Source organism: Balaenoptera borealis (assembly GCF_965194805.1).
Source record: "Balaenoptera borealis genome assembly, chromosome: 11".
Lineage (NCBI taxonomy): Eukaryota > Metazoa > Chordata > Mammalia > Artiodactyla > Balaenopteridae > Balaenoptera > Balaenoptera borealis.
Window position 1 is genome coordinate 213,129 of NC_138868.1, and position 24,361 is coordinate 237,489.

The following is a 24,361-nucleotide window of genomic DNA, read 5'->3' on the forward strand; positions in this document are numbered from 1 at the left end:
CCTTCGTTGTGAAAACAGACCTTGGATGTCAGTCCTGCCCCATCCTCCTCAAAGAGGTGGGCGCACTAGGCACCCCGGGGTGGCGGGTGACATCCTACGACCAGGTTGGGGGTATAGTTAGGACTCAGTTGCCATAAATGGAAAACCCAATGCACACTGGTTTAAACATAATGGGGGGTTTGCTTGACTTGTCTCGTGGAGGTTCAGGGTCAGGAGTCCCCTGGAGAGTCAGACGGGCTGGATAATGCTGTCGAGGGCCCGCCCTTCCCTGGGGTCCCAGTCGTGGCAGGGAGGCGGGTGCTCTGCCTGGCACCGGGCGCGCCTGCCCATATGAGTTCCTTGTAGCTGCTGTAACAGATTTCCACAAACAAAATGGAATTTCCTGTCTTACAGCTCTGGAGGTCGGAAGTCCTAAAATCGAGGTTTCCACAGGCCTGCACCCCTTCTGGGGGCTTTAGGACTGAATCCGCTTCCCTCCTTTCCCAGCTCCTAGAGGCCACCTGGATTTCCTGGCTCATGGCCTCTCCCTCCATCCTCAAAGCCAGCAGCTTACCATTTTCATATCACTCTCCCTGTCTCTCTCACACCTCTACTACCATCATCACACCTCCTTCTCTGGCTCTGACCCTCCTGCCTCCCTCTTACAAGGAGCCCTGGAATGACACTGGACCCACCCACATAACCGAGGATAATCGCTCCATCCCAAGCAACATCCTTTACTTACTCTGCGAAGTCCCTCTTGCCATGGAGGTGACAGCCACAGGTTCTGCGGATTGGGGCATGGACATCTTTGGGGCTGTTACTCTGTACTGCCTCATCCTGTGGGAAGGCTGCACGTCCGCCCAGAACTCCAAACAGTCCTCGCAAGATTTACCTCGCCATGAACACAGGGCAGCAGGGAGGATTTCAGGGAAAGAGGAACCAGATGGACACTCCAGTCGGGCCCTGAGAAGACCCTAGAGATGGCCCAGGGCATTCAGCTCTGTGGCTGCTGACCAGGGCAGCCAGCGGGTGTCTGTGAACACTAAGTCACTTGTGACGTGAGGCCTGCTGGTGCCCACAGGGTGGAGGACACAGCAAACCTGCCACACACCTACTCAGAAGTTACCAGATGCCCCAGCTCATACTGCCCACTCCTCCCGAAGTATCTAGTTCAGAAGAAATGATCCCCAGATGTAGATGTTAGTGACAAGAAAAGAACCAGCCCTGGAATTAAGAATATATACTCCAAGAAAGTGGGGCGGGGGGAATGTAACAGGGGAAGCACGCACATCAGAAAAAGAATTACCTTTGGAAGCAGAAAAAAATTTCAGACAACATTTCATCTAATCTGGACTATTCGTATACCATAATTTATTAATCCATTTTAACAACTATTGAGTACCCACTATGTGCCAGGCACTGTGGAAGAAGTGGTGAACAAAACAGACAAGAATCCCTGCCTCGTAGAACTTACATTCTAGTGAAGGGTGAGGAGGAGCAGACAACAGACACAGTAAAGACATCTCCAGTATATTAGCTGGTGGCAGCTCTTGTCAAGAAAAATAAAGCTGGAAAGAGAATAGTGAGTCTGAGTGTGGCTGCCATTGTAAACAGTGATCAGAAAAAGCCTGGCCAGGCTTCCCTGGTGGTGCGGTGGTTAAAGAATCCGCCTGCCAGTGCAGGGGACACGGGTTTGAGCCCTGGTCCAGGAAGATCCCACGTGCCATGGAGCAACTAAGCCCATGCGCCACAACTACTGAGCCTGCGCTCTAGAGCCCGCGAGCCACAACTACTGAGCCCGCATGCCCCAACTACTGAAGCCCGTGCATCTAGAGCCCGTGCTCCACAACAAGAGAAGCCACCACAATGAGAAGCCCGCGCACCACAACAAAGAGTAGCCCCTGCTCGCCACAACTAGAGAAAGCCCACGTGCAGCAACGAAGACCCAACGCAGCCAAAAATTAAAAAAAAAAAAAAAATTCTAGAAGAAAATATGGGCAAAATTTTTATTAAAAAAAAAGAAAAAGCCTGACCTGAGAAGGTGACATCCCCGCAAAGCCCTGAGGTGCTGATGAGGCTGCCAAGGACACAGATGGGGAAGGGGAGGAGGTCCGAGGTGACATTTGAAGACATTTTTAGAAATCAATGATAAATCCTTCTCATCACTTCTTTTCCATATTATACTGGAAGTACTAGTTAACGCAACAAGACAAGAAAAGGAAATAAAAAGTATACAGATTGAGGAGGAAGAAATAACATTGTTTTAGTTTGCAGATGACATAATCATCTATGGAGAAAATCCAAAAGAATTAGCCAAAAAAAAAAAAAGGAAAGAAAAGAAAAAAAACTGGAACTAATAATCAATTATGAGGACTTCCCTGGTGGTCCAGTGGGTAAGATTCTGTGCTCCCAATGCAGGGGGCCCGGGTTCGATCCCTGGTCAGGGAACTAGATCCCGCACGCATGCTGCAACTAAGAGTCCGCATGCCGCAGCTAAGACCTGGCGCAGCCAAAATAAATAAATATTTAAAAATAATAATAATCAGTTATAGCAAGGTTGCAGGATACAAGGTTAATATACAGAAGTCAATTGCTTTCCTATACACTAGCAATGAACTATTGGAATTTGAAATTTAAAACACAATACCATTTACATTAGCACCAAAATAAATAAATAAATACTTAGGTAAAAATCTAACAAAATATGTATAAGATCTATATGAGGAAAACTACAAAACTGTGATGAAAGAAATCAAAGACCTAAATCAATGGCGACATAGTCCATGTTGATGGATGGGAAGACTCAATATTGTCACGATGTCAGTTTTTCCCAACTTGATCTATAGATTCAATGCAATCCTAATCAAAACCCCACCAATCAACTAACTGATTCTTTTCTGGAGAGGCAAAAGACCCAGAATAGCCAACATAATATTCAAGAAGAATAAACTTGGAAGACTGACAGTATCCAACTTCAAGGCTTACTATAGAGCTACAGCAATCAAGACAGTGTGGTACAGGCAAAAGATTAGACAAAATAGATCAGTGGGGCAGAATAGAGAGCTCAGAAATAGACCCACATAAATGCAGTCAACTGATCTTTGACAAAGAAGCAAAGGCAATACAATGGAGCAAAGATGGTCTTTTCAACAAATGGTGCTGGTACAACTGGACATCCACATGCAAAAAATGAATCTAGACCCAGACCTTACACCCTTTACAAAAAATAACTCAAGATCAATCATAGACCTAAATGTAAAACACAAAACTATAAAATTCCTAGAAGATAGCACAGGAGAAAACCTAGATGACCTTGGGTGTGGTGATGAGTCGGTGCACACAACACCAAAGGCTGATCCGTGACAGAAAGAACTGATAAGCAGAACTTCATTAAAATGAAAAACTTCTCTGCAAAAGACAATGTCAAAAGAATGAGAAGATAAATCACAGACTAGGAGAAAATATTTGCAAAAGACACATCTGAGAAATGACTGTTATCCAAAATATAGAAAGAACTCTTAAAACTCAACAATAAAATGAGTAACCCAACTGAAAAATGGTCAAGTGACCTTAATAGACCCCTCACCAGAGAAGATATACAGATGGCAAATGAGCACATGAAAAGATGCTCCACGTCCCATGTCATCGGAGAAATGCATATGATAAAACAAAGAGATACTTCTACACACCTATAAGAATGGCCAAAATCCAGACACTGACAAAATCCCTGGTCGCCCCCCACCCCACCCCCGGCCCCCGGGTTGGGCCGGCTCTGACAGCTCCAGGGGGCGGAGGTTCTTCGGGAAAGGAAGCTGGAGCCTGAAGGGTTACCCAGCTCTGATGCTGTTCAACCAAAAAGGCAACAGCAGGTCTCGGAGCCGAGCAGATGGTGAGAGCAAAGGGCTCCTGCGGCAGCGATGGGAAAGGGCCCAGGGGAGCGGGAACCCCTTTGAGAACAAGACTGAAGCTAAGCCACCGGGAGAAGGCAAACAAATCCCCCTCTTGACCTCAGTGGAGAAAGCGGCCCAGACCTAGCTGGGGGACTACCAAGACGCCCACCCACCGGCCAGCGCCAGTCCCCAAGCTCAGCCCTGTACCGCTCAGGGAGACCTTTCCCTACACACCCTCACTTGCTTCGTAACTTCTGGAAACTTATTTAGCCTGGGGAACCTGTTTCCCGGTCTGTAAAATGGAGTCACGTCACAGCTCCGCCTCCTGGTGCCCCTGTCAAGATTAAGGACAGAATGTGAACAAAGCACCCACCACCCAGCCTCCACCGCCGAGCCCTCGCAAACAGTGCCCATGAGTGGTGACGAGTTTCTCCAGGACCCGAGACAGGCCTCCGGAGGGAGGAAGCACCAGCTTGCACCCCTCCAGGGACGGGACGCAACATTCTCTCCACCCTCCCTGCCCTGGGGCCCTCCTGGTCCAGGCCACCCCGGGGACCCGCCACCACCTCCCCAGTCCCCCTTAGTCAATTCATCCTCCTCCCCTGCTGGAGCGCCCCCCAACCATGGGCTCCGGCCACCCCGTTCCCTTTAGGGTCCTCTCTGGGGCCTCTGCAAGGCGCCCCCTCTGTCCCAGAGGCTCTCAGCTGTCCATCACCCGCCATCCAGACCAGCATCACTGCGTGTGGACCGCTGGGTCTGTGTCCCCCTCGGACCCCAGAAGGAGCGCTCCCGCGAGAAGCTGCGTCTGTCTTGGTCACACACCTGCCCCGGAGCAGCGCCAGCGCATGCAAGAGCGCAGAACCGGCAGGGTGGACGGACGACCTGAGGGGAGGGGGTGGACGGGTGGAGGTGGGGCTGTAACCCTTGGCGACCTTCCCTGCCAAAGGGGCGGGGCGCCAGGGGGCGCAGAGGATGCCCCGCCCCAGGGGGATCCGGGGCAGCGCCCGATGTGCAAGTCCAGGTAGGCTTCATGGAGGAGGGACCCTAACCCTAACCCCGGGCTGGGCTGGGCTGGGCTGGGTGTGGCGGGAGCCCCGCCCTCGGGATGTTGGAAGGTTCGCGAGTTTGCTGACAGGAAGCGCCGGGACACGCACGGCTGGAGCCCGAGCAGCAAGACCCGCATCTTTCCGGCCCCCGCCGGCGCGCCGCGCCCTCACGCCTGGTGCGTCGCCTCGCGCTGATCCATCCCGACCCCTGCAGGCTCTGTGGCCCCGGGCGATCTACCTAACTTTGTGCTCCAGCTCGCTCCCGAATCTTGTTTTGAATATTATTTTGCTGTCTACATCTTCAAGCTTTTCTCCTCCATTCCTGCCCCCTAATAGCCCCCCTCCAGACTCCGCACCGAGGTGGGGTGGGGCGCCCTCTGTACCCCTCCTCCAGCTCCGCCCTCACACACCGGGCAGCCCCTAGCCCCTTCACAGTGAGTGCCTCCCAGGTCACCAAAGCCAGCACTAGGGGGGCGTCCGTCCTTCCACCCGCCTCCTACTCTGGCCCTCGTCCCTGAAAACCACCCCATATCGCCCCCCATCCCCTAGCCCTCCTCCAGAGACTTTTGTAACAACTGCCTGGGGTCCACCTCCTCCAGTAAATACCCCAGCCCGACCTCTAAGCTGTCGGGGTTGTAAATGCTAACCTGCCCCTCTTGGGCTCCCATAGCCCTTCCTTCCCACGCCCCAGGGCAGAGTCCAGGCTCCCCCATCCCCCCACCTCCCAAGTAAGAGCATCCCTCACCCTTGCAGGCCCTCAGGTCCCGGGATCTCAAACCCGAAAGTGCACCAACGCAGACCTCCAGGACCTACCGCCTGTTTTCTAAGCTCCCTGGGTGAATCTTCCCCCATCTGCCACAGAGTCCCCTCCCGCAGGAAGTTCACCCTCAAGCCGGCACAGAATCCTCCTCCTCCTGCTCTCTCCCTGCACACCAGCTCCCGGAAGAGGGTGCGCTCGGGGAGGACGGAGCAGAGGCTGGTCGCAGGGCTTGCACCGGGCTCTGAGCTTCGGGTGGAACAGGTTTCAAGCCACAGCCAGTCCCTCAGGCCCTGCAGTGGTTAGAGAAACCTCGCCCGGGATCCCCAGGGTTTCCCTGGACCCTGAGCCACAGAGGCAGGAGATCCGAGATGGGGAGGTGGAGGGGTCCACAGGTCCTCAGGGAGGCTCGGCACAGCCTGGGGGCACCCGCAGCCCTCCCTGCCAAGAGGAGGGGGAAGCCCCAGAGAACTGGCCCTGAGGCCCCCGCAAGCTGTGGAAAACCGGACCTAGGGGGTGTCTGCCTGGCACCTCCTCTCCATCCCGTGGCTCCGACCCCACCAAAGCCCCTTCCATCCCTCTGCAGCCCTGTCCCACCACCCAGGACCTCTGGACCCCACCTGCAGTCTGCCCCTCGAGGCCTGCTGCCCTGCCAGGGGGATCCCAGGTGGACTCGCGTGAAGGGCGGGCCTCCAGGCGCACTCAGCGCTGTACAAACTTGTATCCTGGGATTTTTCCACACAAAACACGTCTCCCAGGGAAGCAACCGGTCTGATGAGCTCGCTGGGCGTGCGGGCGTTCCCACCCCACCCTCCCGGTGCCCCGGCAGTCCTGTCCCACACTGAGGCCCCGACGGCAGTGCTGGGCCCGGGATGCAGCCCAGGACTCCTCAGCCGGCAGCGGAGGCCTCTGGGATGAGCCCGGAGGCCGGCAGTATCTGGACCACCAGCAGGGTAGGTCGCCCACTGTGCCCATCCCCTGAGCCAGGAGACTCCACCCCAGGGTTCACCTTGTCCTTTCCGGGGACCCTCCCCTCCCTCTCTCACCCCCCACGCTGACCTCTGACTCCCACCCCCAGTCCCCTCCCCAGCACTGACCTCACCCCTAGGGCTGCCTTCTGACCCCGACCCCACCTCGCCCCCAGGCCACTGCCCCCAGCCACCATTCCCACCTGGGCTCACGTCCCGTCCCCTGCCTTCAGGGGGCCAGGGCCCAGGGTCAGGGCCTCCCATGGGAGGGAAGGCCTGTGAGGGTGGCCCCAGGGCGACTTTTCCAGGGGAACCCAGGAGGTACATGAGGCCACTCAGTCCGCACCCCTCCAGCCCCCCTGGGCTCAGCCCCAACTCAGTCCGCCAGGGGCCTGTCCTGGATCCAAGCCGGGCCTACACGGGAGGCCTTGGAGTGTGCTGGCCCAGCTGGCGGTGCCGCTCCAGGGAGACCTTCCTGGGGCGAGCGCTGCTAAGCCTGGCCCTCCCGCTCCCACCTCTGACTGCTGGGCCTCCCCTCCCCACACAACTCCCACCCCTCAAAGTCCCTGCTCGCCTGGACTCCTGGGTTCTCCCCGGCGCACGCCAGATCCTGCGCCCCCAGCCAGGGCAGGAGGGCCCCTCTGAGTCAACCCCCTGGGGCAGCCCCGCCTGCCCCTGCTGAGCTGAGCCTTGACTCATGGGTTGGGAGAGGCCTCCCACCTCCACAGCCTGGGGGGGCGGGAGCCCGGGAGGGCCAGCCAGCCCTCTGGAGGCCTGTGCAGAGGCGGGGGGCTGGGGGCACTTCCGGAGTCTGCAGGATGGAGGTCTGGGGGGTCATGAGCCTGGGGTGGGCCCGTCTCACCTCTTGCTTCTGGGGTCTCTTGGGCACCAAGGACCAGGACGAGGGCCCCATAGAGCCCCCATCCACCCTAAAGCTCCACTCCAAGCCTTTTATCCTCAACTCTGTCCCTTAGCACTTGACCCCTGCTAGGCCTCACTCCAACCTCACTGCTGCGGTGCCTGGTCCCTGGAGTGACCTGGAGCCCCCAGCTCCCCAGGGTGGGGGAGCCCCCGCCCTCAGACTCCCCGAGGTGGCCTCCCTCCGCCCTTCCCTAATGCTCAGAACAGTAGGCCCAAAGGACCGGCTGTGGCCTATCCCAAAAGACAGGCTGGGAACAAAGAAGGGCCCGGACCCCTTCTGCCCTGTCCTGGGATGGGCAGAAGGAGGGGGAACGCGCATGGCCTGTTCTTCCGCCCAAATTCCACCTTAAGCGGGTGGTAGCCCCTCCCTCCCACCTGGCCCAGGTGTCCCCGCCCCTAGCTGAGCTCAGGGCTGGGCGGCGTCAGTCTCCGGGCCAGCCCTGGGCGAGGCCAGCGGGGAGGGGACTTCGGGGACAGGGCCGCGCGGGAAGAGACAGCGGAGACAAATCGGGCTGGAGGTGGCGACCGGGCCCAGGCCAGGCAGACCCGGCCCCCGCGCCCGCCGCCATGCAGGACGGTAACTTCCTGCTGTCGGCCCTGCAGCCCGAGATGGGTGTGTACTCCCTGGCGCTGCCCTCGGACCTGCAGCTGGACCGCCGGGGCACCGAAGGGCCGGAGGCCGAGAGGCTGCGTGCAGCTCGCGTCCAGGAGCAGGTCCGCGCTCGCCTCCTGCAGCTGGGTCAGCAGCCTTGGCAGAACGGGCCGGCCCAGCCCGACGGGGTGGCCGAGGCGGCCAGAGGTAGGCAGACGCTGGCCGGGTGCCCACGGTGGGTGGCGGGTGGAGGTGGCCCCGGCGGGCGTGGTGGTGCGAGGGCCAGAGGCCGCGGTGGGGCCACTTCGGATTCAGCTCCCTGACTCACTCAGGCCCGCCTTGAGTCACCGCCCTACGCCTCCAGGCGTGGGAGAAGCCAAAGGTGAGGCCTCCACCTCCTGGCAGGGACCCCGGGGGTCCTCCCTGCGAGCCGGGTTGGGCCTCACCTGCCCACTGGGCCCTGAGCCTCCCGCCCCCCCAGGTGGGGCACGGGAGAAGTGGCATGTGGCCGGCCGGGTCTGTCTCTGTCGGCAAACCCGGAACACACACGCGTCCGGTCCCACATCCCATGGGCTCACACACGGTCTCAGATACGCAGACACACACGTCACTCCCCTGGAGACACAAACGCAGAGACACAGACGCCCAGACTCTAGCGTCTACCCCCCATGCCCCACGGGAATGAGCAGACAGAAAGGTGAGGGGCGGGGTCTGGGACTCCTGGAGGAGAGCCACGGCCTGTCTGGGCCAGGGTCTCCCTGCGGAATTGCGGGGGGGGGCCCTGCTGGGGTGACCCGGATACTCTCCATGAGAGCAGCGGGTGGGGGAATGCCCCTCAGGGCCAGGCAGCCCCCTGTGTAGGAACCCCGGTTCGTGCATGGGGCACGTGCACGGGTGTACGTGTGTGTGTGCGTGTGCATCAGTGTGTGCAGCAAGTTCAGGGCGCTTCTAGAAATGCCATTTCCTCCCTTGCCAGGCTGCAGCAACAGGGACCAAGGTTAGATAGTAAGAGGAGCCTCCAGGATGTCAGGGGCCAAGACCCCGCTTCACAGTGGCTCGCGTGATCTCCAGAGAGCCCTTCCCAGTACTGGCCGCCAGCTGCTGGTCGGGGGATAAGCGGGTCAGCCAGCACAGGGGCCGCCAGGGCTGCCTGGATTCTTGCGTCCTCCCCTACCCGGGCCTCAGCCTTGCTGGTGGCCAAGTTGGGTGCCCAGGGGTCATGGGGTAGAGGAGGGAGCAGGGAGGGGTTAATTACCACCCTGGCTACCCTGGCAATTAGGGGGGAAAAGGATTATAATTTGGGGGTGGGGGTAAGGCCCCTGGGCTCGGGGCCGTGCCCCCCCACGGCTGAGCCTCACTAGAGTCAAGGGGTGAATAGCCCCTGCCCAGAAGCCTCATTAACCAGGGCCCGTCTGGGGAGCGTGCTGGGCGGGGGAGTCCCCCCAGACCTCACTGAGGCAGAGGTTGGGGGAGGGTCCAAGGCCCCCCCTTCCCTTCACCCTCACCCTGAATCCCTTCAGCCAAGGAACTCTACCCTGGCCTTTGGGGGATGGGACTCTTCCCCCTCCAGGTGTGGCCACAGCAGGGACTCTAGCAGAGGCTGCCCACCCCAGGAACACCCTCCCCATCCAAAGACCCCGCCCCTGGCATTGCCCAGGTGATGCCACCCCAGTCCGTTCCCACTGCTCTGCCTTGGTTTGACCTTTGCCCAACTCTTCTCCGGGCGTTCTCAGCTCTTCCTATACACCCGACCAACCACCCCGCGCCACCTGTCATCCACATATTCATTCAGTTGTCCCTTCAGCATCCACCCGTCCCTTCGTCCTCCCGGCTTAGATACCCCTTCACACACCAGTCTGTTCATCCAACCACCCATCCTTCCGATGGTCCAACCCGCCCTCCCCCCATCTCTCCACCCTCCGCCCTCCATCCACCTGCCCGTCTGTCCACTCGCCATGCAGGCGGGCTGGCGCCGGTGCCCCCGGTTTGTGTGTGGCTAGGGGTGGGTGTGGCTCGGCCAGGTGGGTCAGGGGACTGCGCCTCAGGGCGCTGGTCCAGGGAGACTGTGTGTCCGCGGTGAGTGACCAACAGCACAGGATGGGCTCCCGGGAGGTCAGTGTGGCTTCCTGGGGGCGGTGGCCAGGCGTTGTGCCCTGGCAGGGATCGGGGAGCTGAGGAAGGAGGCCCTGGCACACTCCCCAGGTAGCCGGGAGGTCAGCAGGGTGAGCACATCCGTCCCCCGCTGAGGGGCACAGCTGGAAGGGACGAGGGCTGTGGGAGGGATGACAAGGCAACGGCAGGGACCAGAAGCCAAGGCACCTGCCCCAGAGTCCACTGGCCTCCCCACCAGGGCTCAGGGCAGGAGGGCAGGCGGGAGGCCAGTGCCTTGCCGTCAGCCCAGCCACGCTGCACTGTCCCTTCCACAGGCGCGTGCCGGGCTCAGTACCACACCTTGCAGGCCGGTTTCAGCTCCCGCTCCCAGGGCCGGAGCGGGGACACCTCGGTGAGTGACAGCCCGGAGCCCCGTGAGGGAGGTTCTGGGGGCTCTGGGGGCTCCAGCGTCAGGAAGCCCAGCGCCCCTCACTGCCCTCCCCTCCCTGCCCCACAGACCTTCCGGCCCATCGCCAGGCCCGCCTGCAACCCTGTCTCCTGGTCCTCCCGCTCGGCCGTGGACGTGAGCTCCGGTCGAAGGCTGAGCTCAGCCCAGAGCGGAGGCAGTGCCCTTGGGGCCGCAGGGTATAGGGGTGCCCGGCCCGCGGCGCCCCCGCCCACCCGGCCCACGTCCTTCCACGAGCGTGGTAGGGTGGGGAGCTGGGCGGATCACGACACCTTGTCCCTGCACTCGCTCAGGCTGGGGGCCGGGGGTCCGGATGAATGCTACAGAGTGGTGGAGGAGCCGCTGGAGCCGGCGGCCACCTCCGCCTACAGGGCCTTTGCCTCTGAGCGCCAGGCCGGCTCCAGCTGTGGCCGGGCTGGGGGCCTGGACTGGCCGGAGGCTGCCGAGGGGCCGCCCAGCCGGACCATCCGTGCCCCCGCCATGCGGACCCTGCAGCGGTTCCAGAGCGGCCACCGCAGCCGTGCGGGGGCTGGGGGAGTGCCAGGGGGCGCCCTGGAGCCCGCTATCCGGGCGCCATCTGTGCGCAGCCTCAGCCTCAGCCTGGGCGACTCGGGCCACCTGCCGGACATGCGTGGGCTGGACAGCTACGGTGGCCACCGCACTGTGCAGAGGCTCAGCAGCGGGTGAGCTGGGCCTGGCTCGGGGAGGGGGCTTCTGCCATGACCCTGGTCTGCCCCAGGCTCAGCCTGACCCGTCTCTTGTCTCTGCAGCTTTGATGACATTGACCTGCCCTCAGCAGTCAAGTACCTCATGGCCTCAGATCCCAACCTGCAGGTGCTGGGAGCAGCCTACATTCAGCACAAGTGCTACAGTGACACAGCAGCCAAGAAGCAGGTGACCGCCCCTGCTTACCACCCTCATGGGCCCCCCTTCACTCACTGTCCTCTGGTCCCTGACCACCCCTCACTGATCCCCAAGCTGCCTGGGCAGACCCCACCTGCCCAGAGCCTCCTCAGCAGAGGAGGGGCAGGAGGGACTGACTTGCACAAATCTGAATACCCCTGCACACACCTGCGTACATCTCCATACACCTGCAATGTGGATGCACACGTCTCTATATACCTGCACACCTTTGCACACATTTGCATGCATCTGCACACATCTCCATACACCTGCATGAGTATGCACACATCTCTATACACCTGCACGCTTCTGCACACATGTGCACACATCTGCGCACACCTGCGCACATCTCCATACACCTGTATGTGTATGCACACGTCTATATACCTGCACATACCTGCACACACTTGCACACATTTGCATGTTTCTGCACACCTCTGCACACACCTGCACACATCTCCATACACCTGCATATGTACTCACACATCCGTATACACCTGCATACGTTTGCACATACCTATGCAGCGTGTGCACACGTGCTAACACCCGTGTGGCTATGCCCACAGGCCCGCAGCCTGCAGGCGGTGGCTAGGCTGGTGAAGCTCTTCAACCACGCCAACCAGGAGGTGCAGCGCCACGCCACGGGCGCCATGCGCAACCTTGTCTACGACAACGCGGACAACAAGCTGGCCCTGGTGGAGGAGAACGGCATCTTCGAGCTGCTGCGGACGCTGCGCGAGCAGGACGACGAGCTGCGCAAGAACGTCACAGGTGGCCCTGCTCCCCGCCCGCCGCTCTGCCGCCCTTCCCTCGGTCCCCACGGCCATCCCTGGGGCACGTCTCTGGAGCTGGACTCCAGCCCCAGGCCCCGCGGCCCCGAGCGTCCTCCTCTCCGCGCCGTTGCAGCCCCGTGACCCTACACGTCACACTCAGGCTCTCCCCAGCGAGGCTCGAAGTGCCAGGCGGGGCCGTGGGAGAGGTTAGGGGCCTCCGCCCTGCCATCCCCGGGAGAGGCGGAGGGGCTGGAGGGCCGTCCCTGACCACGGCCTCGGCCCGCCGGCCCCAGGGATCCTGTGGAACCTGTCCTCCAGTGACCACCTGAAGGACCGCCTGGCCCGAGACACGCTGGAGCAGCTCACAGAGCTGGTGCTGAGCCCCTTCTCGGGGGCCGGGGGAACGCCCCTCACCCAGCAGAACGCCTCGGAAGCGGAGATCTTCTACAACGCCACGGGCTTCCTCAGGTGCGACGGGCAGCAGGCGGGGGCCCGGGAAGGGGCGTTGTTAGGATCTGAGGTCTGAATGACAAGGCGGGGCCGCGGGGGGGGCCCGGGAGAAGTGGACGGCGAGGCAGAGGCGCTGACGCAGGAGTGGAACAGGCCACCAGGTGTGGCCCCCCGCCAGATGTCAACAGACTGGGGGCTGCAGGCTCAGATTTCTTTAAATCAGGGATTTGATCTGATATTTATAACCTCCCCGGAGCCCCGGACACTTTGAGAAGTGGATGGGGGATGGGCAGGCACGCGGAGGTGCCGAGGGGCAGAGCCCAGCTCGGGGGAGGAGGGGATCGGTGCTCAGGACCTCAGCCTTGGGTGGGTCCCTGTGGGGTGGGCTCTGCCTGCGGTCCCAACGGGGGTCTCTGATCTGCCTCCAACCAAAGGAACCTCAGCTCGGCCTCCCAGGCCACTCGCCAGAAGATGCGTGAGTGCCACGGGCTGGTGGACTCCCTGGTCACCTATATCAACCACGCCCTGGACGCGGGCAAGTGCGAGGACAAGGTGAGGGTCAGCCAGTGCCCCGGGGCCCGAGGGGCTCCAGCCTGCTCTGACCGAGGTCCGTCCTCTGTCCACAGAGCGTGGAGAACGCCGTGTGCGTGCTCAGGAACCTGTCCTACCGCCTGTACGACGAGATGCCACCGTCGGCCCTGCAGCGGCTGGAGGGCCGAGGCCGCCGGGATGCGGCAGGGGCGCCGCCAGGCGAGGCAGTGGGCTGCTTCACGCCACAGAGCCGGCGGCTCCGAGAGGTGGGTGCGGGCCTGGGCAGGCGGGCGGGCGGAAGCAGGGATCCCGGGTGACCTCGGCTGACCCTCCACGCCCTCCTGCCCAGCTGCCCCTCATGGCCGACGCGCTCACCTTCGCCGAGGTGTCTAAGGACCCCAAGGGCCTGGAGTGGCTGTGGAGCCCCCAGGTCGTGGCGCTGTACAACCGGCTGCTGCAGCGCTGTGAGCTCAACCGGCACACGACGGAAGCGGCTGCCGGGGCGCTGCAGAACATCACCGCAGGCGACCGCAGGGTGAGGTGGCCTGGGACCACACCTGGCCACGCGCTGGGGACGCAAGGCACTGGGCACGCAAGGGGTGGACGGGGGACAGGAGCCTGCTCTCCCGGACTTCACGGTGCATCGGGGGGCCAGAACTTCGGAGCGAGAGAGGAAGGCAGGCAGGATGCGGCTGGAGGAGGCCACCTCCGGCCCCCGGGGCTGCACTGAGTTTCAGGAAGGTGCCGGGAGGGTTGGGCCAGGAGGGAGCAGACCCGGGGCCTCCACGGGGCGCCAGCACCCGTTCTCACCAGCCCCTCTCCCGCCGGCAGTGGGCGGGCGTGCTGAGCCGGCTGGCTCTGGAGCAGGAGCGCATCCTGAACCCGCTGCTGGACCGAGTTCGGACCGCTGACCACCACCAGCTGCGCTCACTGACCGGCCTCATCCGAAACCTGGCTCGGAACGCCAGGAACAAGGACGAGCTGTGTGAGTCCAGCCGCCCGAAGCCCGGGCTCTGCCTCCCCGGGGCTGGGCGCACGCCGGGACGCGTCTGCACTGCTCCTCCAGCCGGCTTCTGGGAAGCCAGAGCTGGTGGGCAGACAGGCGCACCAGCTCCCTGGGGGAGCAGGGGACGGCCGGTGCCAAGGGGGCGGGGCAGGGGGCGGGCAACGGAGACTGACCGCCCCGACCTCCTGGCAGCCACCAAGGTGGTGAGTCACCTGATTGAGAAGCTGCCTGGCAGCCCGGGCGAGAACTCGCCCCCGGCCGACGTGCTGGTGAACATCATAGCCGTCCTCAACAACCTGGTGGTGGCCAGTCCCGTGGCCGCCCGAGACCTGCTCTACTTCGATGGGCTGCGCAAGCTGTTCTTCATCAAGAAGAAGCGGGACAGGTCAGGGCCCGAGCCCCGTGCCCACCCTGCCCCCCCAGCTCACCCTGCCTTCTGGCCAAGCCTGTCACCCCACTAACCCCTGCCCCCTGCCCCCCCAGCCCTGACAATGAGACGTCCTCCCGGGCAGCCTCCAGCCTCTTGGCCAACCTGTGGCAGTACAACAAGCTCCACCGAGACTTCCGGGCGGTATGTTCCCGCGGTCCAGGGCAGGCGGGGCTGTGCGTGTGGGACGTGGGCCCAGGACGGCAGGGAAGGACACGGAAACCCATGTGGCCCAGGGCACCCATAAGACCAGGGGCCCGCTCCCAGCACACCCGGGGGGACGGGGTGCGGAGCAGCAGCGCCCTGACCCCAGCCCCCTCTCCACCGCAGAAGGGCTACCGAAAGGAAGACTTCCTGGGCCCGTAGGCGAAGCCTTCCTTGAAGGAGCGTGCGATGTGACCCACCTCCGAGGGAAGGGCTCAGCTCAGGGCTGCTCGCCAGCCAGCCTGGAGGACAGGGTCGATGATGGCCCAGGGGCTCTCGCTGGAGCCCCGTCCACGTGCAACCTGAAGGCCTGGGCCACGGGGGAGGGGACAGGGGCTTGCGGCTGGGGAATCGGCTTCTGCAGGGCAGGGGGTGGGGCAGGGCTTGAGGCTGCTCTGATGCGTGGGGTGGTGGCCAGGTCACACTGGCAGAGGTGGCACTGGCTGCGGCCCAGCAGCGCCTCGGGACAGCCAGCAATGGGAATAAAGGTGGCCGTGAACTCAGCAGCCACGGGCCCTCATGCTTCTCTGGTTGGTCAGACCTGGGGGTCGGACCCAAGGACTCAGCAATGTCCCCAAGCGCAACCATGCCTGCCCCTTAGGACACTCGCCCCTGGGGCCATACACAGGCCTCCCCAGGTCAGGGGACCCAGGACAGGGAGGAGGGCGTGTCCGGCAGCGGGAGAGCTGGCGGAGAGAACGGAGGAGATGGGGCAGACAGCAGAGGCAGCCTCAAGCCAAGTAAGGCGCAGAAGCAGCAGAGCTGGGGACCTTGTGTGCAGAGGAACGAGCACTTCTGGGGCAGCTGTGACTCCCACTGGCCTCGGTGCTGCCCTGCCGGGCTGTGCTCACGTCCCACATGCATCCAACACCTCTCCCCGCCCTGCCTTCCTGGGCCTGGAGGTGCCCTGACAGGGATACTCATGCTGTCTGAGGTTTGGGGTCCAGTAGGTTCTGGAACCTCTCTCCATCTCACCAAGCCAGGCCTTTTGCTTGTAAAGTTCCCACTGATATTTGTACAACAACAGGCTTTTTCTGCAAAGCTCAGAACCTGAAGTCTCTGAGGGGCCTGCCCCCAAGGACTGTCTGGATGAGAGTGGACCTGGGAACAGTCACGGCCCCACGCAGGGAGACCCGAGGAGGCCACCGCAAGAGATGTGCCTGAGCTGGCTCAGGACGGAGGATGGGGAGAGGGTGGGCTTGAGTGGACACCCAGATGTGGTGACCAGATGGCCATGGAGTGAGAAGAGGGAGGGATCCAGGGCCCTGGAGTGCCTGAGACGGAAGTGAGTGGGGGGGGGGGGGTTCTGCTCAGGACACTGCATACCCCCTTCCTGCCCCAGGAGAGGAGAGGCCGAGACCTGGGCAGGATTCCAAAGGACTTTATTTCTGGCACAAGGACGGTCGCTGGGCCCACTCTCTTTCCCCGAGGTCCCAGGGCTGCAGGTAGACAGGGCTCGTGGTCCTGCTGAGTGGGAAAAAAATCAGCCCTGCCCCCAGCCGTCCCTGGTGATCGTGCTGCTCCAGGGGGCAGGGGCTACACGTCATCCTCCGACACCAGGCAATAGAAGTCCGTGCGGGCACTGTAGTTTCGGGAGCCAAGGTCCGACACATCCACTTCACTGCCTTGGCCCTCTCCAAGCGAGACCCCACTTGCATGCGGTGGAGCTGCTGGCTCCCCAAAGACAGGCCCTCGTACACCTGGGGAGGGGTACCGCCAGGCCTGAGGCTGGGCTGCCCACAGCCTGCCTTCTGCCAGGGTCACTCCCTGCTGCCCCTCCTGCATGGTGGCATTTGAGGTCCTGGAGGTTCCCAGTCAGGCCCCGGGCCCGACCACCTTCACGGAAAGAGGCAGTGGGAGGTGCTGGGAATTAAGCCCATCCACGGGCTGCAGGGAGCAGTCCCCACCGCCTGGACCCTTTTTGGGGCTCCACCTTATGCAGCAGCCCCCCTCCAACTCAGGCTGAGCTTCTCAGGGTCAGGGGTGGGGCCGGTGGGCATACCCAGGTCCCCCTCAGGGTCAGGGTCCAGCTCCGGGTCCAGGGTCCGACCCTCTGGGACCCGGCCTCGCACAATCAGCATGGGGTCCTTGTCATCCTGCAGCCGGGTCTGGGGGTCTCCCTCCATCGCTCTGTACTGCACCTTCCGTGGCAACGCCAACTGTAGCTCTTTCCAAAAATCGGAGGAAGGTGTCTGGAGACCAAGGTGGGGCAGTTAGCAGGCGTGAACAATTGAGGGGGGTGGGTGCCAACACGGAAAGACCCTGGTCCCCTTGGCCCCAAAGAGCCCACTCCTCTGGGCGGCTGACCATGGCGCCTCCGCCCACGGGCTCCCATGCACAAGTCCCCTCCCTCCCCGCCCCCTGCCCCTCCGCACCACGGAACCGGGCCTCCAGAGCAGCAGGGTCACCAGGTGGCGATGCTGGCGCAGCAGGCGGAGCGCAGGGTGTGCGGGGTCGCGCCGCTGGCCCTCGAAAGTGATGAAGATGGGTCTGCGCGTGAGCTCCAGCAGCCGGCACAGGCCCTCCCTGCGAGGGCGGCACCGTCAGGAGGGGCGCAGTTGGGGCCCACCCAGCCCCGCGCGGGACCCACCGGAAGCTGTGACTGCACCAGGCCCGGCCGAGGAAGGCGTCGGACAACACCACGACGAGGCGCCGGCAGCGGCTCAGGTTCACCAGGAGGTCGGCCGACGGCTCTGCGGGAACCCGGGCATCGGCGTGGGCGGTGCGGACGGGGCCCTAGAAGGGGCGGGGCCCTAGCCTGGGCCTGAGGACCCGAGGGGGCGTGGCCCTGGGAAGGCGGGATCTGGGCCGGAACAGGGGCGGGGCCCGAGAGATGGGGCTGGGTCCTGGACGGGGAGGAGGCGGGCTTGAGGGGCGTGGCCCTGGAAAGGCGGGGTCTGGGCCGGAACAGGGGTGGGGCCTGCGCCCCGGATCGGGGCTGGGCCCGAGCGGAAAGGGGTAGGGCGCCGCGGTACCCGCGCGCGGCAGGAGGTCGCGGTCGTCCAGAAAGAGCTTGTAACCCCGGCGCCGCTCCAGCTGCGGCTTCAGGATGAAGTTCACGAACTTCCGGTCCTCGGGGCTGTCGCTGTAGGAGACGTAGGCGTCGTAGAGCTTCCCGTCTGCGGGTGGCGGCGGGTCAGCGCGGCCGCTTTCCAGGCCTAGGCCTGCCACCCTCGGGGCCCCCTAAACCTCCCCCCTTGTGCCCCAGGGGCCAGGCCAGCCCCCCAGACGCAGACCCAGCAGATCTCGGCCCCGGACCCCGCTTAGACCCCTCCTCAGCACAGGATTCCGAGTGGAGCCCTGGAACCAGGCTACCGTGGCCCCCTTCGGCCGGCCCTGTGCCCTCCTGGGCCGCACAGAGACACCCCCCTTCCCTGGACTGGGATCTCGCCAGTGCCCTCCAGGGACGGATACCTCCTCGCCCCCACCTCCAGAGCCAATCCCCCCCACCCAGAGCTGAGCCTACGGAGGCCCCGTGGCTGACTCCGCCTCCCCATCCATCTGCGCCCCACGCACCGTTCATCTCCACCTCCCCATACGTGTCTTGGTACCAGAGCAGTACATTGAGTCGACACTTCACGTATAGCAGCGCTGCCAGGAGCAGGACCAGCAGGACCAGGAGTGAGGCCAGCACCGCGGCCACATGTCCAGCCAGGCCTGGGGACAGAGCCACTGACTGAGCCGCCCCAGCACCCTCCAAGCCTAAAGGCTCCCCAGGCCTCCCTCCTAGCTTCTACCCCACTGGACCCCACTCACCAGCTCTCCCAAGAGTGAAGGAAGAGGAGCTGGTGTTCTGGACGGAGCAGGTGAAGGTCCTGAAGTCCTCAGTACTGGTCAGGTTGATCCGCAGGACACTGGACACAAGCACCTCTGACCAGTTGGCCTTGACCCTGGGGAGACCAGGCCCCACCCCCTCACCTGGGGCCCAACAGCATCACTGGATGCCCCAGAGCCCCACTTGTCCGGGACTCGCCCAGAGAGGCTGCAGATTTGGGCCTCCTGGGCAGTCCTTGGGCCATAAGCTAAGAGAAATGGCCAGAACATGAAGGGGGTGTGGATCCCTTTTGGGACAGTCACCCTAATCCTGGGTCTGGGTCCTGGGGGTCCTCAGATCCTAGGCTTGGCCCGACGGTCAATGAGTAATTCAGGCTGTAGGACTCTGCTGGCACCCATGGCCCTGGGCGGCCTACAAGGTGAGTGTCTAGAGGGGCCATCTGTCCCTGCAGTCACTGACTCTTAGTGTGCATCCAGAGTGGCACTCTGCCCGTGTCATGTCTGGCCAGTCACTCCCCAGCCCATGTCCAGGTGATTACAGACCAGGGTGTAGGTCAGAGAGGCCACTGGGGGTGGGTATATCCAGCGTGGTCACCTGACCCCAGACACCCTCATCTCTTACCAGGAGTCCTCATGGAGGTCATAGTGGCTTCCATTGCCCAGCAGCAGCCCATCTTTCAGCCACTGGACCGAGGGCAAGGGGCAGTGGGGCCCAGAGACCACCGAGGCCGTGCAGTTCAGAGTGACCACACTGCCCAGGGCAGGCCACAGGACCTGGTTTCCAGATGGGGAGAGGAAGTCAGGGGCCCTGTCGCAGGGTCCTGCAGAGAGAGGACCCAGTGGGTTAGCTCTGCCCACGATGCCAGCCTCCCACTGTCCACAGATGGTCTGTGGGCCAGGAAAAAACCAAGGTGGCCAGTGGCATGTGTTGCTTGGTAACCACGCCATGTCTGTCCACAAGTCCCTTGGGGGACAGGGCCTGGCATCTGGCACGTCTTACCCCAGCAGCGGCTGGTTCTTCTGTGTTCTGCCTGCCCTGGATGTGGCCGCCAGTCCTCAGAGATGTTAGCATGGAGTCATGGCTGAGCTGACCCAGCACCGCCCCCCAGCTCCGCCCCCCAGCTCAGCAGGGCCCGCCTAGCTGCCTGTCTACCCAGGACGTGAGCCAGCACACATTTCCTGTGTGCACCTGTCGCCCACTGCTCTGATGCCAGGCCCCGGCCCCTCTGCTGGACACCGGTGGTGTGGGGGAGTCAGGGGTTGCGTGTCAGCACCTTCCACCTGGTATGGGAGCTGGGGGTTCCAGGACCCTCTACTCCTGGCCACAGGCAAGCCTTCTCACCTCCCCAAGATCTGAACTTTCTCATCTTTAAATTGGGGTGATGAGCCGGAGCCGGTAGGCATAGAAGACCGCCATCATCTTGGTAGTGTGGTCTCCCAGCAGCCCGCCCCCCATGGCCCCCCAGCAGCGCCCACTCCCAGTATCCCTGGGCTTTACTGACCCCCACGAGCCTGGTCTAGAGGCCTTGGGCAGGAGAGGGTGAGGGCCCATCCTAACCATGGGGTCAGGACCCCGGGCCATAGGGGAGGGGCAAACAGAGGTCTTTGTAGCCCTGGCTTGAGGCCAAGCAGAGAGGCCAGGCCACACTGCAGCGTGGAGCCAGCCTGAGGGGCAGGAGGTGGGAGTGGAGCCCGTGCCCATCCCTCTCTGACCGTCTACCTGCCATGGTCTGGCCGGGGCCTCCTCGAGGCAGGCTGGACACTGGTGCCACCCACGGCTCCCCGGGGCTCCTTGGCCGAGCAGACTGATCCCTCAAGGGCTGGGCAGGATTCAATCTCTGTCCTTGTGGCCAGTCAGTCAGGGCACCGGGACGGGTCAGAGGCTGCCGCCATCCCCGGGAGCAAGTTAAACAAGAACAGGATAAGTTAACGTGTAACTCTGGCCACCGAAGCACTGCCTCTGCCCCAGCTGCCGCGTGGAGGCCGCAGAGCACCAGGCACAGCCTAGACTGCACGTCATCTGCCCCGGGGACACCGTGACAGCCCAGGGTGGGACAGCACTCCCGGCACCCCTCGTGAGCCCGGGAGTTGGCCTCGTTCCCAGGTCCCCTGGGACAGGGCTGCCACATACAGGCAGGGGGGCTGCAGCACAGCCGCACTCGGCCTGCACCGAGGCTCCGGGGGGCTCGGGCTTCTCGAGTGCTGGGCTGCCTGACCGAGCCTCACTCCCAGCCATGGGGTTTTGTTCTGGACGCCGTCCTGGGTGCACCACGCACGCGTGAACCCAGCATTTGAGGCTGCACTGGGCCGAGGTGTCGAGGCAGGAGGGGCGAGCGGGGGGGGTCAGGCTGGTCTCACGGGGCAGCCCTCCTTCTGGGTCCTGTGCTGGCGCCGCCACCCGTTTGTCATCTTCAGACCCAGGCACTTTCGTCCACACTGCCCATCTGGTTCTCCAGGGGAAGCCCCCACCCGCCCACAGGTGACCTTTTTCTCCTGCGCGGGGTCCGGGACCACTCCCCGCCAGACTGGCAGCAGCCACATGCCTCTTGACCCAAAAGCTCTCCAGTGACCTGGGCTGAAAGGCGGGGCGTGAAGCCCCAGTGTCAGAGCCTTCGAGGAAGACTCCTTGGCAGCCGGGCCTTGGGCATCTCCTCCCTGGCGCCCAGCGGGTATTTACTGGGTATCTAGTCCTCCCCCTTCTCCCTGCTAAGTGCACACACCAGGGCCCCGGCTCCTTCAGGCCCTCCCCCCACCCGTGGGGCCCCTGAGGCTTTGCAGGGACGAGTCTTAGCCTGCCCCCCATTCCTTCGGCACGGGTGACCCGACGTGGACCCGTGATCAGCTGGAAGCCCCTAGTTTGGCTGGGCTGGAATTTCCTCGGAAATCGGTGGAGCATCAGGCTCGTTCCCGGGGGCCTGGTGCAGAGGGTCCTTCCAGAAGTCGTCTGGAGTGGAGGGCAGTCCTGGGAAGGCCCTTGAAGCAGGAGGACAAGCCCACTGAGGGCTATGGGAGGCTGGACGGCTCACACCCCTTCCCCCAGCCCAGCGGGTCCCAGGGCAACTCCTGCAGTGGCCCCTTGGCCTCTGTAACCTCGGAAGACCTCCTACCCCTGGAAAGGCAACCTCGGACCCTCCTGGAAATTCAGGCCAAACCACATGGCCAGGTGACAGGTGTCCCCCTGCACACCCTCCGCTGCAACCCTCCCTGTGCTCTGTATGGTCTCTGTGCTGTACACCCGCCCCCTGCACGTCCCACACAGGCCTGCACTAAGCTCTTGGTCCCCGTGCACACGTGCACACTCCCCACACCTCCGACACTCTGGCAGTCCACACACCTGGCACACAACCACGAGCATCTGTGCACACCCCACACCCCGCACCTCACACCCACCCTCAGCCTCCCATCACCCCTCGCTCTCTCACTGGCACACACGCACCACGCACACACGTGCTCACACAAGCCACGTGCTTTGCGGGCCTCCCCTCAGCCAGGCCTGATTTCGAGGGCAGGGCTCAGGCCGGAAAAGGCATCCGAGGACGAGAACACAGGCTCACGCTGAGCAGCGAGGACACGGAGTCACCTGGTTCCAGCTCTTTCCTCCTGAGGAGGGGATGTCCGTCACTGAGGTCATTCACGTGTGCTTGGGAGCAAACTCTTTGCTCGGCTGGGCCCCCGGCCCAGTCCAAATCACCACGGCTGCCCCAGACGCATCGCCAAGCACGGCGAGGCCCTGGCTTTTGTTTGTGCGTTTTAATAAGAACTTTCCCCGTAGCTTCCTGGCTTTGCAGTCACATCCTCTCCTCAACCTAAACCCCACCCAGACACCCACCCTCCTCCCCAGCGGGCTGGCGGGCAGTTGGTGGTTCTCCCCGCCAGCCCCGCCTGCCCCACTCTTCCTGTAACTCTGAGTCAAGCGGCTCCTTCCTCTAGGGCCCGCCCCAGCCCACCCCGGCACCGGCACCGGCACCGGCACCGTCCTTCCCTTCCCAAGGCTAGGCCTGGGCGAGCGGGGAGGTGGCAGAAGGGCTGGGGGCCACGGTGATATGTGGGGGTCCTGGCCAGCGGACCCCCAGTCAGGGCCGTCCTGCACACGCATGAGGAGCTGGGCAGTACGGCCTGCTTCCCGGACACTCCCTACGGTCCCAACACCCAGGAGAAGGGGGGTGGTCTCCACGTAGCTCCCCTGGCCCCAGTGAGCAGCCCCGATGTATCTCTGACCTCTGACCTGCCAGGGTGATGGGTGGGGCTCCTGTGGAAACTCTCACCAATAACGGGCCCTTGAGCAGGGCTCTCTGGCCCCCTCCCTGTCCACCTCCCAGGTGTAGCCCCCAAATGGTGAGCAGTTACCAGGGCGCTGGGGTATCACACGGACCTTAAGCCCCCTCTTCTAGATAAGGAAGCAAACAGGAGGCCTCCGCAAGGCTCCCAGCTCTGAGCCCAGGTGGGGGAGAACCGACGTCTCCTGTGCTCACAACAGACTGCCCCGCACGCCCATCCCGGACTGACCTGGAACTCGGGGCCCAGCACTGGCGGCTCATGGCGCTGCCCACAGCAATCAGGCAGCGTCCCCTGTGGTCCCTGTCCCTGCCCTCACCCGCCAGGGGCAGAGCACCCTCACTGCAGCGTCAGCTTTCCTACATCCTTAATCTGACCCTGTCCAAGCCCCCTGCTCAACGCCCCCCCCCCCACCCGTGGCCTCCACGACCCTTGGACGATGGTGCATCTTGGGCTCAGGGTCCAACAGAACTGGAAGAAGTCCTGACTGCACCGCTTCCCCACCGAGCCGCAGCTCCTCCGAGGCGCCCCAGTGGGCCGTGAGGCTGAGTGAGCAGCAAAAGCACCTGCGGGACAGGCTAGTGGCCGCCAGCACTCAGTGGCCTGCCCGGGAGCGCCCAGGCAGGAGGCAAAGAGCCAGTTCTCCCTGGTGTCCCCAGCTGCTTTGCTGCCTCTCAAAGCTCCTGCCAGACTGCCTGCCGCTCTGCAAGCCCACCCGCACCACCACCTCACAGCCGCGGCTGGGCGCCCCGCCCCTTTGCTGGCGTCCACCCTCACCCTCCCTTGTCCCCCAGGCCCACTCCCCAAAGTGAGCAGAAAACCCCACGTCGCCTCAGGCACTCCTGAGAACAGCCCTTCCGAATCCGAGCCCGCCCCCCGCACCGCCCACCGCGCTCGGCCGCACCCGCGCGGTTCCTGGAGAGCCCGAGCCCCGCCCCCCCTCCGGCCTCACGCGGGCCCTCCGCCTCCCCGGAGCCTCGGCGTCGGCCTGGCCGCGGGGCGCGCGCCCGCGCCTTGTCCCCAGGCGCCCAGCCGTCTGATTTGCTGCTCAGCACCCGTCTCTGAGCGACTCCCCCTCATCTGGGACCGGCGGCCCCTCTGCGCCTGGCGCGTGCTTCATCCCCGGACGTCTGTCCCGAAGGAAAGAACTTGCACAAAGCGCTGTGGCCCCGCGAGCCGAGAGGCCCCCTCCTGCACCCCCGGGCCCGCCACACACCCCACACCAGCGCTCCGCCTTCCCGGAGGGGCGTTAGTACCCCCGCCCTCCGGGTGGGGTGAGCCGGGCAGGGCGCGCACGTTTGGGGG

General features: G+C 63.2%; 3 protein-coding genes across 6 annotated transcripts in view; 1 reads left to right on the top strand and 2 right to left on the bottom strand.

Annotated features, from left to right (window-relative positions):
* Positions 1-5,970, bottom strand: part of LOC309605676 (uncharacterized protein) — a 31,033-nt gene extending 25,063 nt beyond the window's left edge. Inside the window, exons 1-4 of the mRNA XM_082341769.1 lie at positions 5,664-5,970; positions 4,695-4,754; positions 4,107-4,206; positions 725-956 (exon numbers count right to left, since the gene is read on the bottom strand). Of these exons, the coding sequence (XP_082197895.1) occupies positions 725-956; positions 4,107-4,206; positions 4,695-4,754; positions 5,664-5,770 (499 nt within the window). The 5' untranslated portion in view covers positions 5,771-5,970. The remainder of the gene's footprint in view (positions 1-724; positions 957-4,106; positions 4,207-4,694; positions 4,755-5,663) is intronic.
* PKP3 (plakophilin 3) lies at positions 5,970-15,513 on the top strand. Its single transcript, XM_082341722.1, has 14 exons — positions 5,970-6,628; positions 8,168-8,363; positions 10,583-10,659; positions 10,765-11,396; positions 11,484-11,607; positions 12,183-12,387; positions 12,683-12,857; positions 13,274-13,391; positions 13,466-13,636; positions 13,720-13,905; positions 14,202-14,355; positions 14,569-14,761; positions 14,860-14,947; positions 15,134-15,513. Exons 1-14 carry the CDS (start codon positions 6,548-6,550, stop codon positions 15,167-15,169), a joined length of 2,436 nt encoding a protein of 811 aa, XP_082197848.1. The 5' UTR covers positions 5,970-6,547; the 3' UTR covers positions 15,170-15,513.
* An 859-nt stretch (positions 15,514-16,372) lies between these two features.
* On the bottom strand, positions 16,373-22,623 carry SIGIRR (single Ig and TIR domain containing). 4 transcript variants are annotated; one of them, XM_082341737.1, is made up of 10 exons: positions 22,362-22,623; positions 20,502-20,664; positions 19,404-19,602; positions 18,764-18,897; positions 18,524-18,664; positions 17,983-18,126; positions 17,598-17,700; positions 17,383-17,533; positions 17,010-17,199; positions 16,373-16,707 (listed from the first exon to the last, which is right to left on the bottom strand). In XM_082341737.1, exons 1-10 carry the CDS (start codon positions 22,410-22,412, stop codon positions 16,544-16,546), a joined length of 1,440 nt encoding a protein of 479 aa, XP_082197863.1. In that variant the 5' UTR covers positions 22,413-22,623; the 3' UTR covers positions 16,373-16,543. The 4 variants fall into 4 exon arrangements, with proteins under 4 accessions (XP_082197863.1, XP_082197862.1, XP_082197861.1 ...); XM_082341736.1 differs by lacking the exon at positions 22,362-22,623 and having other exon boundaries at positions 18,524-18,598; positions 20,502-21,588; XM_082341735.1 differs by lacking the exon at positions 22,362-22,623 and having other exon boundaries at positions 20,502-21,586.
* Between the last annotated feature and the right edge of the window lie 1,738 nt (positions 22,624-24,361).